The 17,422-nt window shown below is 42.8% G+C and overlaps 1 protein-coding gene across 1 annotated transcript in view; it reads left to right on the top strand.

Moving 5' to 3' along the window:
• The window catches only part of GGT7 (gamma-glutamyltransferase 7), a 74,607-nt gene extending 57,431 nt beyond the window's left edge, over positions 1–17,176 (top strand). Inside the window, exons 10-15 of the mRNA XM_025205391.1 lie at positions 2,767–2,855; positions 4,794–4,946; positions 5,542–5,659; positions 6,770–6,907; positions 9,548–9,647; positions 12,763–17,176. Of these exons, the coding sequence (XP_025061176.1) occupies positions 2,767–2,855; positions 4,794–4,946; positions 5,542–5,659; positions 6,770–6,907; positions 9,548–9,647; positions 12,763–12,926 (762 nt within the window). The 3' untranslated portion in view covers positions 12,927–17,176. The remainder of the gene's footprint in view (positions 1–2,766; positions 2,856–4,793; positions 4,947–5,541; positions 5,660–6,769; positions 6,908–9,547; positions 9,648–12,762) is intronic.
• Positions 17,177–17,422: the final 246 nt, after the last annotated feature.

The raw sequence follows: 17,422 nt of genomic DNA, 5'->3' as shown, positions 1-17,422 counted from the left end.
TACTTGACTGTCAGAAAGAACTTTTACAGCAAGGTGCTGACATAGCCTGTGGACATCTGTTTCCTATTTGTGACTGGGATTTGGAACAACTGAAGAAAGGACTGCCTCCACTGGGATGCTTCCCAGGTTTTACAATGAGCGTAACTGCCTGCTGGACAGGATTTTGGAGATTCCTCAGCTAGAGCATGGGTGGGCAATTATTTGGGCCTGGGGTATGGGCCTGGTTCGGGAGTGAGACAGCTGGGATCCTGCCCTTACTTGCCCATCCTGCTCCCCTTACAACTCACCAAAACTCCCTATGTGGAATGGGGCCATGGGTGGGTTGGGAGCATTGTTTGGGAGTGGGATGGGCAGGTGAGGCCAGGATCTCACCTGTCTCACTCATGGACTAGGCCCATCTTGTAGTTCCAGCTCCAGCCCCAGAAGCAGTTCCCTGCCCACCCAGCCGCATGCCCTACCCATGCAGCTCTTGGCCGGTCTCCATGAAGACCCCAAGATCGCGGGGCGGGGACAGCGTGGGGCCAGAGCTGGATGATCAGGGATCTGTGGGGCCAGGGCCCAGGGCAGAGCTGTGATCTGCTCCCTGCATGCCTCTTCCCTGTGGAGGGCGTGGGGAGGGAAAAGGGGGACTGCCTGGGCTCTAGGTGCTGGGAATTGCCTGGGAGTGAGGAGAGGGAGGCGGGGGGGTACACGTAGCAGACCTTGCCTGGATGTTGCGGCTTGTGGCTACCTCCGCAGCAGTCCTCAGGGGCTGAGCTCTGCCTATTCCTGCCAGGGGCAGCCTGCACCATGCTCCTGCCCAGGGTTGCCATCCCCGGACCTGGCCAGCATGCACACCTCATGGGAGGAGGAGCGGGGTTGCTCCCAGTGTGGCTGCAGCCACCCAGGTGCTGCTCAGCTCCCCTCACCTCCAGCAGCAGCTCCTCCTGCTCCTGCCTCTGCTGTACTGCTCTGGGTGGGGAGGAAGTTTCAGCTGGGTGACTCCTGCCCCACTGCATAGAGGCTCTGGCTCCAGCTCCTGGCTACCTTCTACTCTGCTGGGTCAGACCCTCAACTTTCATTTTTTTTAAAAGAATGTTTTAGTCTTTGTGATTATGGAGAAAAGCCTGGAAATATGACCCCAGTGCACCATGAAGGATCATTATGCAGATAATACACAACAATATTTATTATTATATATTATATATTATATTCATTTATTATTTTTTTAAATCTCATGAATTTTATGATAATCTCATGGTTTCTGCATGCTGGAGGTTGCATATTATACACCTATAGATAACTGCAGGTTCTTATATGTCCCTGTTACTGTGGGCACTGTTCTGTTGCTAGATAGCTAGCAGACTTTCAGCTGGGTTTTAACGATCAAGACTTTAATGCAAGTTATGTTGCTGAGTTATCGAGTTAAATTCTGTGTTGTGCTCTAAGGGACATAACCCAGAAATGTTTAGCTCAGAGCCCGCATCTTTAAACTGGGGCTTGTAGGGTGCATCTGTGTTGCCCCATGTTGTCTGTTCTGATGGAATTCTTCCGTGGCCACCCAAGGGGCTCTAACAGCCCCACTTACTGCAGCCAGAGTAATCCCTTCCGCAGCATTCTGACTAGTGGAAAATAGTTGTCCCACAAGTTAATAATCTTTTATTGCACATCAGAAGATAAATTATGACCCCTGAAGGGAAATCTGTGTGCACCACACATGACAAAAGTTAATATGAATCTGGGCTATAAATCAAAAGGTTTAAGTACTGACTTAAAACTACAATGATAGCCACACCAATTGGAAACTGAAATAGTCTAATAAATCATCTCAGTTCCATGGCAATATACTGAAAAGCACACTTGTTCTTGTAACTTTGCTTCTGGTGATCTATTATGAAGCTGTCCTGATCTTAAGAAGCTGTCAATCAAATCACAACAGTTTTGGAAGGGAACAGGATGTGCATATCCATGAGGTTTGGGCAGGGTTCCAATACTTCTCCCTGCTTCTACAGCTAATCAAAATCAGCTTCTCAATCTCAAACCGGTGGGCCAGCTCTTAGATCAGGGGTGGATAGGTGCTTCTGGGTGGTATGTCGTTTTTGTCCATGTTTTTGAAACACGATTCACCCTGGTAAGACTGTGTATACATGAGATGCCATATCTGCAGCACGCTTTAAAAATGCTGGCCCTTTAAATGTCCGGGGATTAACATTTTCCATTCATGCCATTTGGAAGAATTCTAATTAGAAACATGGAATTCAGGAGCTTTAGTTAGGGTGGTTAATGAGCATTTTGCTACAGGAATGCTGGTGGAACTATGTACTATAAGCATGTGCATATACAGCAGCAGTCCCCTGGGAATCCAGCATGATTTTTATCGTTGCAATGAATGCGTAGGAAAGTGGTAATTACTAACTGGCAATTAAATGGGAAGTAATAGTCTGATGGTTGTATTTTTAGAAGTATAGTAGCACACATCAGCTGAACAACAATGCACTTGCATGTTTCACGTCAGCCACTTGGTGTATGAATATTGCAGGGTACACTCTGCTCTCCTGTAATACTTCCTGTATAAACAAAGCTGGTATCCCTTGTTTGTCCTGTCCACACACTTTACTCCTCCTTACTGAGGTACTGTATATACAGAACCAAGTTTCCAGAAATGTTAGCTTTAAGAAGAGGTAGCTTATGTGGTAAGGATAGGTACCTTTCTCTGTCTGGACAGTGGAAGGTGAGATTTCTTGGGTCACATAAATATTGTTCTTTCTTTCTCTGTGTTCAATTTAGACATTAAAAATAGCACTGACTCTTGCTAGCAGCTTGGGAGACCCCTCCTATGACGCATCTGTAGAAGCATCTGTAGAAGACATGGTGAGGTAGGTCTGCATACCCCGAGTGCTTTGATGAAGAACTGAATTGAATCTTGCTAGTTTTACTGTCCTGTCTTAATCCTTCACATGGCACAAAAAGCCCCTATACTTTTTCTGTGTATCTTCTTCATTTGACTGATGAAAAGGCAATTTCCAACAGCCTCCCTATGGCACAAGCTGTGCTACATTCAGCAGTTAGCAGCATACCCATCTGAGCAAAACTAAATTTGGTCTAGAAAGATTGTGAGGCTTGCCAATGGGCTTTCCTTGGCTGGATTCTTCCTGTAACAGGCTTCCCACCCTTTTTTTGAAAAACCCTACTTAGAGGCTCCCATCTACAATGTGAGCCTGTCCAGTGTTCCCTGGCTGTTGTTCCTCCCTCAACACCCTGATCAGTGTTTTATGCCCTCATAGCACGTCTACCATGTGGCATGAGGGACCATGTTGGGGTTTCAAATTCAATCTCTCATACTGCAGATCAGGGTTTAGTTATTGGTAATGAAATAGTGCTGAATGTAGTTTGATTTTTTCCGGGCTCTGATTGACACTAGTTAGCTATACCAGAATCAGCACTAGTCAGCTGCAGCTGTTACTAATGCCTGTGTCAACAACTGGTAACTATGTTAATTTAGGCAAGGCCTTTTATATACTATATGTTCTTATATGCACTTTTTTCTAAAAACCAGCTGCTGGCTATTTAAGCGCACATTATATGTAAGAAATGGTAAGCATGGTTTCTGCTGGTCCCCATCAAAACTAAAAGTAAAATCTTCACATGATTTACAGGGAGCAGAACAAGGAGTAGGCTCCACTCCCTATCTCCTGCTACTCAGTTACTTACTACAAGGAAAGCTAGTTTTTTTTTCATTTTGCCTTCAAAAACAAGGTACATATTTTATTCCAGGGAATGCTGTATACAAGAAAATATGCTATGTGGAAGACCATGTCTCTATAGTCCCTTCTACACAGTAGAAGAGGCATGCTAAAGTCTAGTCCCTGCTGGAAAGTATTGCTACAGCCCTTTCCTGAGCAGTGGCAATGTACAGTAGTAGCATTGGGAACTGCATCTAAATCCTGTTGTGTAGACATAATATAACCCACTTAGTCAGACCTAAGGGCCCAGCCATGCTGTCAGTATGACTGGGTGTTTGCAATCAGTATAGGATCTGAATCCTATCACTGGGTCTTCCCCAAAAGGATGTCTGCATGCTGTGGGAATGCCAGGCTCACCTCTAGTCTGGAACGAACAATAAAGTTTTACTCGAACCTTCTCCCCAGAGCTGGATGCTCCTAGAATTTTTCTTCCAAAATTGCTCAGCTCACACCCTAGGTTCTGCTTTTCTCTCTAAAGAGTGCTTTTCCCATTTCATTTGTAGCTAGGTGGAGTGATGAGGATGGTAATGTCTGCCACGCTGAGCCAAAAAAAAAATACAAGTTAAACCTTTCCTGCCATGACCTGCTATGAGGGTGGGCTGTTTGAGGGACACAATACCAGCCTGCTATACTAATTACAAAAAACAAAGTTGAGTTGTGTTAATACAGCAGCTGTTTTTTCACACTGTCACTATATTTGGACACCTGTTCCAAGCACATCCATGACAGAGCCTTGAGCCAGCCCTCAGTGTCTTAGTATTTGGTAGTCTTACCGTATGATCCCTTTTTGTTTTGTAAAATGTTACTAATACTTTTCCTGACTGCTTCCATTGAACCTCTCTGAACTCCAGGTGTTCACTGCCTTCTCTCAGATATAATACCAGAAATCGCTCATTACCCTTCATTTCTAAAATCAGAGGAACTCTCCTGCCACAGTCCAGCCCCTCGCAGGCAAATGCAAGAGCCAGCAGTTAGTAGTGGCTAGTAGATTTATCCTATATAGGAGATGTTCTGCTTTTTATGCTCACTGGGGTTTTTTTCTCCCCACCATATCCTTTCTTATCACTGCAGCAAATCAAAGGCTGGTGTTCTGCGTCAGCTGATTAATGACTCTCAGTCCTTCCCTTCTGGTCTCCATATTCCACCGTTCTCCATGGAGAGTGGACCCTCTGCTAGCCAGGTCCTTGTTATGGGACCTGATGACTACATTGTTGCTGTTGTGAGGTAAAGGTTTTATTTTTCAGTGTGGATTGTTATAGAAAAGAGAGAGCAGAGAAAAAAAGTTAATTCAATGTGGGGGATGCAGGAATGAATTTAATAATGTTGGGATCCAGAGCCCATTATCTTTAACTCACTAATTTGGTTTAGATCACTCCTGGATGCAAGTCATTATCATCTGGTGGCTGTCCAGTTGCCCATGTGAAATACATTGGTGGTCCCAGTCTAGCCTCTGATGGAAGGATGTTCACAAATTTTTCCCTCTAGTTTCTGTTCTTGACAGAGTCCTAGGATTGACTAGGATATAGAGATTGAAATACCCCATCACCTCCAAGTCATTCCATCAGCACTTGGCAGGGCAGGGCAGAGTAGAAGAAGTTCACATCACTGCTACCCACACTGTACCTGTTCCACAAAGTACAGAAAGCTTCCTTCTCCAAGGTTATTAGAGGGCATCTTTCACCAACATTAAAAATCTACTCAAAATCCTTTACCAAACCAAGGTGAACAGAGGAATCTGGGCTAGGACTGTGACAATAGGAGGCCTGGAGTGACAGGAATCATTGGAAAGGCAGTTACAAGGTTTCTTCATATTTTTCAGTTCCCTGAACCGGCCATTTGGGAGTGGAATAATAACCCCCTCTGGAATTCTACTGAACAGTCAGATGTTGGACTTTTCCTGGCTGAATAAGACATCCAATCACTCCTCTCTCAGCCCGGTAATAAATTACCGAAAGAAGTCTTGGTCTGAATTCTTTTGGTTTTAACTACTTTAATTCTGAAATTACTTCCATAAGGAGGCTGTTTATGTCTTATGAATAACCCAAATTGAACGCCCTGATTGCTGCTTATCATTCCACGCCATGTACTATAGAAATAGGATATACAGTTGAGAAGGTTATTTGTATGTGTGATCTGTCCACATATAATTTGTTATCGTACTACAAGGAGACCCTAGAGTGTAGCATAGCCGCTCTGGGGAAAGTATGCTTTTCCTAGAGACTGGTCATAAACTGAATGACAATACTTGTCTGTTGAATGAAGTTAAAGTTTGTGTTTGCAAATTATTACTCTGTAGGATGAAATAGTGGCAGACAGTGGGAGAAAAAACCTGAAGTCTCAGACAGAGCCTTATTGGCCACTGCTGGTCATTTCTGTGCTAAATTGCATTTTTGCCACACATTTTTAAACAGTTGACACTGTCCACTCCAGAAGTAGCTGCATTGTATTAGTGAGTGCTGTAACTTCTGTATACAGTTTACAAAAGGTTTTGGATGCCTTGAAATGAAAGGTATTAGATAATGCCAAATACTGGGTGCATCTACATGTGCAATTAACGTGAAGCAATAAACTCTGGAGTGGTTTGAGGTGGAGTAAACTGCTCCCGGTTGCAACATCTACACATGTGCCTGGGATAGCAGCAATTTGAGCTGGGGTGGAGCAGGCCCCTGCCTGGCTGGGCTGACTGGGTGCAATTTATATCCATGGTTGGTGTTTTGGTGCAGTAAATTATTCACTGTAAGATAGTACTGCCCAGGACAGTACTATCTCACAGTGGAGTTATTTAGTTTATTGCGCTGTAATACTGGTGCAGGTGTAGACAGTGATGCTTTACTACAGAGCTAATTAATCCACTCCACAATAAAGCGCACGTGTAGATGCACCCACTATTACTATAGCAGTGTGAATAGCGTAATCATGAGCCAGCAATATTAGGATGCCTTACTCAAATTAAAAGAGAAGCAAGTTAACATGAGCAATTTAGGGCTCTGGCAAATCTTTGTTCTGAACTCTGTGATAGTTCAGGTGTGTATTTAATTCACCTGCAGAGGAATCTCATTCAGCCGGGGAAAAGACCTCTATCCTTCTTACTGCCCACTGTTGTTCGACCAGCAGAAGGGATGTGTGGGACGTATCTCTGCGTGGGAGCTAACAATGGAGACAAAGCCTTGAGCAGCATCACTCAGGTCCGTTTTGAGCACTACTTTTCAGCACGTTTTGAACCACTTGGCACTAGGAATGACTAAACTAGCCTTCCCTTGTGTCTCCATGCTGGTTTTTATATTCACTTTCCTGGAGGTTTCTTATACCAACATGCCTCATTGCAGAAGAAATGTGAAATAAGTGGTTCCTGGTTTGGGGATGAAGGATTAAAAATACCTAATTGTGCCACAGCCCACAGAGAACGAAGTCCTCCAGTAAAACATAGGCAGTGGTGTAAGGTAGAAGGTGAGTTTCACCTCAAATGACAGCCCTAGTTGAGTTGTGTTTGAGCTGAATGAGCAGGTCTGTTAAACTAAAGGAAGCAGCAGGCTCATAAACCTCAGATGATCTAGCCACTGGAAGGCAATAAAAACCTGCATTGTATTAATACAAGTACATAAAACTTCCCTGCCTTGTTGTGTGCCTTACAATGTGACTTGGAAGACCAGTTCCTAGGGTAGATAAGAAATCTGTTTCCCCCATTCTATCCTCATCCTCAATCCTTAGCCTTTCTGCTCTAGCTGCCAACAAAAATGCCAACCAGTGTCATCAGCACAGTAAAAACTTTCATGTGCTGCCAGACAGGCTGGATCCAATCTGTGGTCCAGAGGTTATCAGATCAGTCTCCTGAACCACCCAGTCCTATACAACTGGATATATAAGTTAAAGATATATTTGCTGCAGTTTCTCCATTCTGTTAACCTCACATACTCTGGCAGTGCCTATAAATGTGGGGAGGCAGAAACTTAGCAAACCTCATAAATCTTTTGTGCCCTTCCACAGTGTATTCATAGCTCATCTGCTTAAAGACCGTGAGAAAAATAGAACCTTTGTATTCTGAGGACTGTGGGAACACTGAAGCTGAATGTTGAGTGTTATACCTAACAGTACATTTTAGCACAGGGGTGCCCAACCTTTAGCCCATGGACCAAATGTGGCTCACAGAGCCATCGTATCTGGCCTGCAGGGCTCCCAATAGGCCTGGAAATTTGGTGGCAGGGGAGCAGTGGCCATTTAAGATGGCTATCCTCCCCACCCCACCAAATTCCCAAACCTTAAACCTCACATGGCCAGTCGGAACCAGGCATGCCGTGCCCTCTTCCTCTCTCCTCCCCCTCATGAGGCTGGGTTGGGGCCAAGTTGCACCCCCTCCCTCCCGATTCTGGTTCATGGTGGGGCCATGCCTTCTCCTCTGGGGTGGGTTGGGGCTGGGCCATTCCCCCTTCCCCCTTCCCCCCACAGGGCCAAGATGGGACCAGGCCATGTCCCCTTCCCCCCCACTTCTTCCTGCAGAACTGGGTCAAGCTCCTTTCCCCTGCAGGCAGTGGCAGATTTACCATGAAATAAACCGTGTGGTGGCACAGGGCCCCCAAAATGCAGGACAAATCTGACAAATGACTGAACTTAATAAGCGGTGCAAGTCGTGAAGCGGTTCCAGCTTTCTGCATTCTGTGAAATTCTTCTGCAAACTGCTCTAAATGTGGTTTTTTGAAGTAGTCTAGCAAAGGATTTGCTTTGCAATTTTTTCTCTGTCTCCAATGTCCTTTTTTTGGCTGGGTCCTGGGGTGGGGAATGAAGCTGTGCACAGGGCCCGACTAACTCTAAATCCAACACTGCCTGCAGGGCCACATTAAGGCCAGCCTGTCTCATGCCCCTTCCCCACATGGCTGGATGGTGCCCTCTGTGCGCACCAGATTGGGATCACTGGCCAGATCCAATCCATGGACGGACTAGGCACTGCCCATCTAGCTTGCTGGGGAAAAAGGTTGAGCATCATTGTTTTAACACATTCCTTTTTGAAATCCTCCACATGTGAGCTTTCTCAAATAGCGCCTTACAATTTATAATCTGTAATGAGATGGAGTCTTTGTCAATGGTGTGATTGTATATGCAGCAGGATAGGATTATTAAAAAGGGGCATAACTACATTTGGTTTTGAGTTACTTTACCTCACTGAAGGCATTAGTCAGAGGAAAATTAAAGGTGCCCAGTTGCCCCTATTGTTGCTTTATTTGATTTAATTGGAACTATAAAGACCCGTTTGATTCTGAAAATTGCTCCCTTATAGTTCTCTTTATAAAGAGCCTCTGAAAATATTCATGTAATGAGAAGTCAGTCATTCTTAACCTTTTTAGATTCAAGGCGTTATACTCAAGGCCTCCCTCTCAAAGTTTAGTTCTTTGCTTTTACTTGTTTGTTGATTAGGGAAAAGTAATAGAGCATTTGTTCTGTTGCAAAGAATTCAGAAACATCATAGGTCAGAATGTTTTTTACACTATAGATTCCTCTTTGAAATCTCTGGGTTTATCTGGAAAATCTCATGTAAATGTTTGTGCAGATAAAGGTGCTACCATTGTGTACCACCCCTTAGCACCCTTAAAAAGATCTCACAACACCCCAGGGTGCCACAGAACCCTTGCTGAGAATCACTACAATAAGTGCTCCTATCTGCAAGTGTAAAAATGAACAGTTACCCATTTTGTATGAACAAATGCAGATTGGTGTTTGCCTGTGTGAGGTATTACATTTGAAAATGTTAGTGTCACAAATGAGTAACTTGCTTTACAACTGTATTCCTTAGAGCTTTAACCAAGTTATTAATATCTGTGTCTCTCCTGGTGTAGGTTTTAGTGAATGTTTTAACATTTAACAAGAATTTGAGTGAGAGTTTGTCACTGGGTCGCTTGTACCCACAACTTCAGTCCAACATCTTGCAAGTTGACAGTAAGTATGGGGAACAGCATTTATGTTGGTTGACTCCATGTCTACTTTATCAAAAAAGAGAGAGCATTTTCAAGGGGGGATAGCAGGCTACTCTAGTCATCTCAGATATACCTCTTCATCCTCATCAGTTCTCCATTTTCACATGACCAAACTATAGGTCTTTCGTTTTTTTTCAGTCATGTCTCATAAACTATTGAGTCCTCAATAACTGTTCTTTTTTAGAAATATATCCAGTGTAGTGATAGCCTGCATCTGGGGGTTCCAAATGAATATGGCAAGACTTCGATTATGTCTTGAATCTGTCTGTTGTTTAAGGCAGCCTGTGCCGCCTTATTCTGCAGTGCTTCTCTTTCCTAGAACTAGTTATACGCTGTGCCCCTCCCCAGACACTTTCTCTTTCACTTTCCTTTCCCTGGCCCCTCTGTAACTCCACCCAGCTGGAAAACACACAACAGTATCTTTTTGATTCTAAAATGTCTCACTCCTTGTGCTAGCCTAAAAGCAGTGTGTTCATATCATACTTTTTACTGAGTTTCGTGTTGTTTTATTTTTTTTTCTTGAAACTGTACTCCTAAAAACATACTAATTACACAATAATATTAGTCCTTGTTAAAGAAAATGTTAGTCCTCAGGATTTAATACAAGGGTGAGCAAAACATGGCCTGTGGGCGGATCTGGCCCGCAGAGGGGCTTTGTCTGGCCTGCAGTGGGTCCCTTGGTCCTGCCTGGCCCAGGCACCATCCAACAATGGCGCATCCTGCTGCCTCTTGGGCACACAGTGGGACTGTGAAGGCTCTGTGGTGGGACTGCCTTTCTAGGCAGCTCAGGCAGTGGCACTTACTTTCAGCTGCCGCTGCTGCTGGCCCCAGCCTCATAGTACCGGTGGGGACCTGAGCACACAGCCCCGACCCAGCCTGTCCTGCACCTGTTCTGGACTTGCCCGCCTAGGTTGAGCAACAGCAGCAGCAGTGGCGGCCAGGCAGAAACATTTGCTCAGCATGTGGGAAAAGCGGCCCCTCCCTCTCGCTGCTGCCGGGTCTTTCCTGCTGCAGCTGCCCGGAGCCCGTGCTGGGCTGCTCTGCATCTGTTCTGCACTGCCACTGCTGCCCCACTGGGCTTCCTGGAGGTGGCAGTGACAGCAGCAGAGACACAGGGCAGCCTAGCCTGGGGTCCAAGCAGCTGCAGCAGGGGGGGCCCGGCAGTGGCAAGGGGGAGGGGCCACTTTTCCCCCATGCTGAGCAACAGTTTCTGCCCAGCTGACTGCTGCTGCTGCTCAGCTTGGGCAGGCGAGTCCAGAGCAGGCACAGGGTGGACTGAGGTGGGCTGGGTCGGGGCGGTGTGTGTGGGCCCCACCTGGTACCACAGGGCGGAGGCCAGTGGCAGTGGCAACCAGAAGGAGCCGTTGCCACCTGGGCTGCCTAGAAAGGCAGTCCAGCCACAGAGCCTCTCCAGCCCCACTCTGTGCCTAGGGGGCAACAGGAAGCAGCATGGGTGGGCGGTGCAGAGCAGACGTGGGGTGGACTGGGATCGGGGCTGTGCACATAGGTTCTGGCTGGTCTGCTCCTGCTGGGGTGAGTCTGGAGCAGGCATGGAGCAGGGCTAGGGCTGCACATTGTCGACAATGGTGGGGAGGCTCTGCAAGGTGTGCAGCCTCCAGGCTGTAGTGTGGTGGGAGCGGGTGCTGACTGGCTCAAGGTGGTACATATGGAGGAGGGAGCCTCCCATACACATCCCATCATACCCACAAACCCCACAACCACACCTTCCCCCACACACAATCACACACCCCACAAACATCACACCCAACCACATCCCCCCACAAATCCCACACCCCCTCACCCTTCCCCACATGTACCCCCAACACACACACAGCTGTGCACCTCCGGGGGTAGCCCCATTCCCTGCTATGTGCCTACACTCCACCACATACATGCACCCCATCCCCCACATACACACTCCCAGCCACCCGCACACCCCCTAACAAACCCCATACCCACCCCTTACCCCTGCAATATACAAGAATAAGACTTCATTTTGAGCTATTATGCAATCACCTCTATATACACGATGCAAATGCTCATAAATCAGAACAAAAATATTTTTTAATAAAATTTAAAATACATTATTATGGATGTTTGATTTATAGTATATATATATATATTTTTTTTTTTCTGGTTCCAAGATGGCAACCCCCTTTCCCAAAAGGAGTACTTCTGGCAAGAAGGGGAGAGACTTCCAGTGGCAAAAGTCAGGAGTTAGGGGGCAGGATTTCTGGTCCCAAGATGGTGACCGGGAGTGGGGCACTGGTCAAGGGGCGGGGCTACCCTTGTGACCCTCAACAGCTCACCAAAACTCATTAAGCGGCCTTCCAGCTGAAATAACTGCCTGCCTCAATTTAATAGAATAGCTTGAAAATGTAACCTGAAGGCTCAGAAACAAGAAGGCAAAATCCCCCCACATCTCATCACTTTTCACATCTTGAACAGTGATTTTTGGCACTCTTGGTTTTGATAATACTGTATACCTTTACCTGGAAAACTCTCACACTCGCTCTCACACTCGCATTGTAATTACCATAGCATTTTTCACTTCTCTGTTTAGTTTGTCATGTCATAGACCAGATTACAGCCCCCTTTTGTTCTTTGAGATACCTCTCTACTATTTGCACAAAAATAGTAAAACACATGAAAGGCCAAATGAAAAAAAAACCCACCAGGAGAAAGGAGAAAAACTGGCCAAGTTGATATCGAGAGGAAATGATGTTAAGTGAAAGGTGCAAAGATATTTTACTGTAACTTACAGCATCAGTAGTTTGAGCAAGTTGTTTTATTAATATTTGTCTGCCTTGACTATCAATACTGTGTGTGTGTCTATCTCTGCTCTACGAACAGATTAAATAAATAAATACCAATTATCCCTGCCTTTCCTTCACATCTTTAAATGATCTTTAAAAATCCCTCTTTTCCCTACCTCCCAACTCAATGCTGCTCCTTAAGTATGGGGCACTTACAGGCAATTTCATTGGTACAGCAGATGCCAAAAGATTTAAGGGAAAATTTTATAATGAATGAAAACATAGTTTCAATTAAAATAAGCGCTTCTTAAATCTTTACAGGTGAATTTCCTCAAGAAGATATTGAGTTCCTTGAAGCCAGGGGTCATCATGTAGATAAAGTCAAAGTAGTCTCTCTGGTTCATGGAGCCAGGAGAACCAACAATTTCATCATTGGAGTGAAAGACCCAAGAAGTGTGGATGCTGCAGGAGCCACGATATTATAGTGACTTCCAGATGGTGTGTTCATGAACACAGCTTTAAACAAACAAACAAATTATGTGCATGTTCTGAAATTACCCCTTTTTCTTCCCCCAGTGTGGAACAAGCAGTATTTTCTGTGAGTTTCTGCATTGCTGAAGAGACTGTCCTCGTTCCCCACCCCAAACAATGCAAGAGGCTGGTAAAGCCTCAAGAAAGCCCTTTGACATTTTTAACCAAACACTTTGAGTTGTAGTAACCTGGATGGCAGTCAAAGGAATGCAGGGAATATACATTTCTTTTGGCAGCGCCCTATTAATGATTTCAGCCATTTCAAATTCCAACCTTAAACATTTTAATTTAACTGGCAGAAATATTAGCAAAAGACATGATGAGACCAAAATATTTTGTGCCAAACAGATGGTTGCTGCTGATACATCAGTCTTCAGTATAGTACATCAGTCTTCAATGTATATAATACAAACTGATATACTGGTTTTAGGCAGTCATACCTGGATTTCCATAGGGATTTCTTTAATATTTCACATGGATCAGCTGATTTTTACCAGCATATGTATTCCTATATAGTTTCCATTCATGCTTTTCCCATATGATTCTTTTACCATAAATATTTGGAATTCATTTACTGAAAAGATTCCAAACTTTGTTGAGTTGGACTGCATTTTCACTGGCAGCATGGGGCTAGGTATTCACTACTGATGTCCCCACAACAGCTACATGAGGGGTAGTCACAGGGCAAATTGTTATGCAGAAAGAATTTGGGTACCTTCCGGTGTTTTTTTTTTTAATACTGCCTCATTAAAGCCTGCTCTGAAAACATTAAGGAATCCCATGCTTCCATGCACATCAGATTTCATAGAACTATTTCAAATTAGTGCTTTGATACTATTATGAGGGATATATTAGAAAAAACATGCAATATATAGAGAAGACTTAAAGCAAGAACAATTTAGATATTTTTAAAGTCCCAAATGTTCAATGCAGAATGAAGGAAGAATTCTGCATTTATCATGTCAAATAAAAATGGAAAAATAATAAAAAGCATGATCACGGCACAGTGTCATTCTGATCAGCATTTGTATATCTCCTTTTCTTTTCACCAGTAAATTATATAGAGAAATCCAGCACTTTACCATTTTAGAGGGTTATTTTAAATTATTTTTTCATTGTTACACAACCTAAATTGTATTGGTTTCTTTTCTGATGTTAATGTATCTATGAGCCACTGTACATATTATATATGTATGTCTGCTTATGATTGTCTTGGAATTTTATTTGATGCTTATGAAGAGAATTCCAGTTTTTGTCCTGTATGAGGGACCAAGGATCTGGAGTCTTGTGAATAGTGATGTGTTTCTAATGTACCTTTTATAGCTCAAATGCAACTTGACGTGGAAAGCATGTAGTATCCTCCTAAGGGGATCAATGAACTAACGCAGATTATCAAATGAATATTTTTTGCACTTATTTAGCATTTGTTAGCTGAGGATCTCAAAACATTTCACAAACTTTAACTATTGAATTCCAACATTGTACACTGAGATAGGGAATAGATATTACAGAATTCATTTTTATACACCACTATAAAGCAGCTACCTGTAAGGTGGCTTTGTAGCAGACATGAGACATTGGATATGTATTAGGTCTTAACTGACTCAGTAGCTCAGTTGTTATGCTTGTTCATCCAGGAAAAAAAGGAAGTGCTATAGTAGGGGCAGCATGTGTTTCTTGTGGAAGTCCACTTGGGGCAGAGATGCACTTTATGTCAAAGGGAAAATCCCTGGGGTGTGGGGAAAGAACATCCATTTTACTTCTTCTAATGCAACCATTAGTTTGGATTAATGCCAAAAGTTAGAACATGCTCATAAAACTATAGATGTTTTGGAGCAGACTTCTTAGGATGTACCAGGCAAGGTAGGGAGGCACTTTTGTGCACTGAACCTCACCACTTAAAATTTGGGATTTTTCTAGTATAAAAACAGCAATGTTTTGTCCTCCTGTGTATGGAGGTTTAGTGACCAACTGTGAAATAAACCTAGTGATTGTTTATAATCCCAAAGTGAGATTTCAGTGACATTTTTTTTCTCATGTTTTGAAGGTTAAGCATGTGTTTAAGTGCTCTCCTGGATCAAGGACTGTATTGGGAAAGAGAAAAAATGCAAAGAAACAGAGATGGCAGTTACATTAGGAATAACCTTTATCAGCTTTTGATCTTGAATGCCCAATCAATTAATTAATGGTTTCCTGAAGAGATTCAATACAGCTAATGAGAAATGTGTGAATGGCTTTAAATACAGCAGTTTGTTTGAAATCTTGCTTGTGTCAAGCACAGACTGTTCTGTTTAAAACTCTAAAGAAAATACAAAGGTGAATGACAGCAAGATAATTCTAGATTTGTAATAATGATTTTGTTTAATCCTGCATTCCCTCCTCTGTTCTGGGAGGCCTGTTTGCCTTCTTCCTTCCCACCATTACAAACAGTGAATGGATGCAATTATAATCTCACATTAGTATAAAATGTTAATAACTTCACTGTAATCAGTGACTTGTAGTAAATTGTAATAAATTTAAAGGAGACCAGACCACACTCAGTAGCTTTTCAATGTGGCTGCCAACACCTATTTAGTGAACTATGAATTGTTGGACTGACATGAAGAAATCAGAAGCAAGGCTCATTTTCTGTATTAAAGAATAAAGCTTTTAGTTACCTTCTTGGAAATGGGATTCTACAAATTTCTCATAGTTCATTTTAACAGAGATCCCCTGGAAAGACTTGATCCCAAGGATTACCTAGAACTGAAGAAAAATTATCAGCTCACCTTTCATCTGCATCAGTAATATGCAAATGTAACTCCATTAACTTCAGTAGAATTTACATTAATTTAAGAGGAGGAGGGTTGATTGAGTTTTTTAAGCATAACTATATAAAACTCATATCCCCATTATGGCTGATAAAATTATATCACAAAGCTGAAATGGTGAGGGCTTTTTTTTTTTTAAACACCATAGTAGGAGATGGTGTTGTAATGGGTAAATGTTTGCTTTATAAGAAAGTTCTTCCATACTTCAGCCAAGTGCTTTTGAAAGTTATAAGTTAGAAGAAAAAGAGAATCCTGGCAAGGAAGGACAATTTTCAGAAGGGTCAGCCATATTTAATGGTCCTTCAGAAAAAAAAGTAAGTCTGTATATGGAACAGATGAGATGGTTTCAATAGTTCTCCAACAATAACATGGCCAAAGAAGAGCCATCCAGTGTTCACAGCTTGTGAAAAGGAGATGATCCCCACAAGGGTGAACCTACTTGGGAGGGAAAAAGTTCCTGAAGGCGATAGCTTCTTGAGGGCAGTAGTTCTTCAAGTTAACTTGAAGAAAATATCGAACTAGCAACAATCCCTCAGCACAGCATACACCTCCCCTAAGAAGGGATCACATTCCCCCAGCTAAAAGAAAACTGGACAATCACTATATGTGTGATTTAAACCGTACCTACCATTCTGGTATCCAAACTCTTGTCCTCTCCTTCCTTACCACATTCCTTCTTTTATGAAATCCTAGAAAAAAGTATGAGAGGATTATAAGGAAAGATCATTAAAATCTCAACAAAATATGTCTTCCCCATTTCCTTCCCCACATATGATAAAGTGAACACGTAGAGAGTCTAGATTAGGAATCACTTAGTTCATTTTAAGAGGGGCAGGGAGAAATTAAGTTCTGATAATGGAATCCTTATATAATATTTAATTTTGGAAAATCTAAAATTGGTCATGTGTATGAGCGTAAAAGTACCACATTTGCTATATAGCATCATTTTTATTTGGAAATACAGACATAAGAAAATGCATTGTAATCATAACTGTGACTGTCTTGAAATCAATTATAGCTGTGCATTTTTTCACATAAAGTGAAAAAGACTGAAATACAGTTTTCTTTTTTCTATTACCAGCTTGTGAGGTACCAGTTTCATTCTTTACAGTATTTTTTTTTGACAGACTCCATTGTCTTGTTAAACATTATTCATATTACAGTAGTTTCTAGAAGTCCAAAACAAGACCAGAACCCAGTTGTACCTGAGCTGTAGGTACAGGCTGTATGAGACAATTCCTGTCTTAAAGACTTTATATTTAAGCACACTTTATAAAATGGGCCTTCAAGGAAGCCTCCGATCCAAACAACCCCAGTTCAGATGAAATTTAAATTCTCATTTTGTTGCTCAATTAAACCAAACAAGTTTGTTGGAAAGGTTAATGTATGTGCATTTCTCAGCCTCTCGTAACTTTTATATCTGTTGTACACTTGTTTTCATTGTACAAAAAGTTCATCAGCAGAAAATACCTTACTGAAGAGAGTGCTCTTAATTTTTTTCAAAAACATGTTTATTCTTTTCTTATAAATAGGTGAAAAAACCTTTTCTAGGACTATTCCTGATTTCCCCTTCCCACACAGGCTACACATTACTGGAGCTGTTCCGAAAAGTGTTGAGTCTGAATGTGATCTCATGTACA

The sequence above is a fragment of the Alligator sinensis genome, unplaced genomic scaffold (assembly GCF_000455745.1).
Source record: "Alligator sinensis unplaced genomic scaffold, ASM45574v1 scaffold511_1, whole genome shotgun sequence".
Classification (NCBI taxonomy): domain Eukaryota; kingdom Metazoa; phylum Chordata; order Crocodylia; family Alligatoridae; genus Alligator; species Alligator sinensis.
Note: the sequence above shows the minus strand (reverse complement) of the source record. Positions and strands in the feature narration are given on the sequence as shown.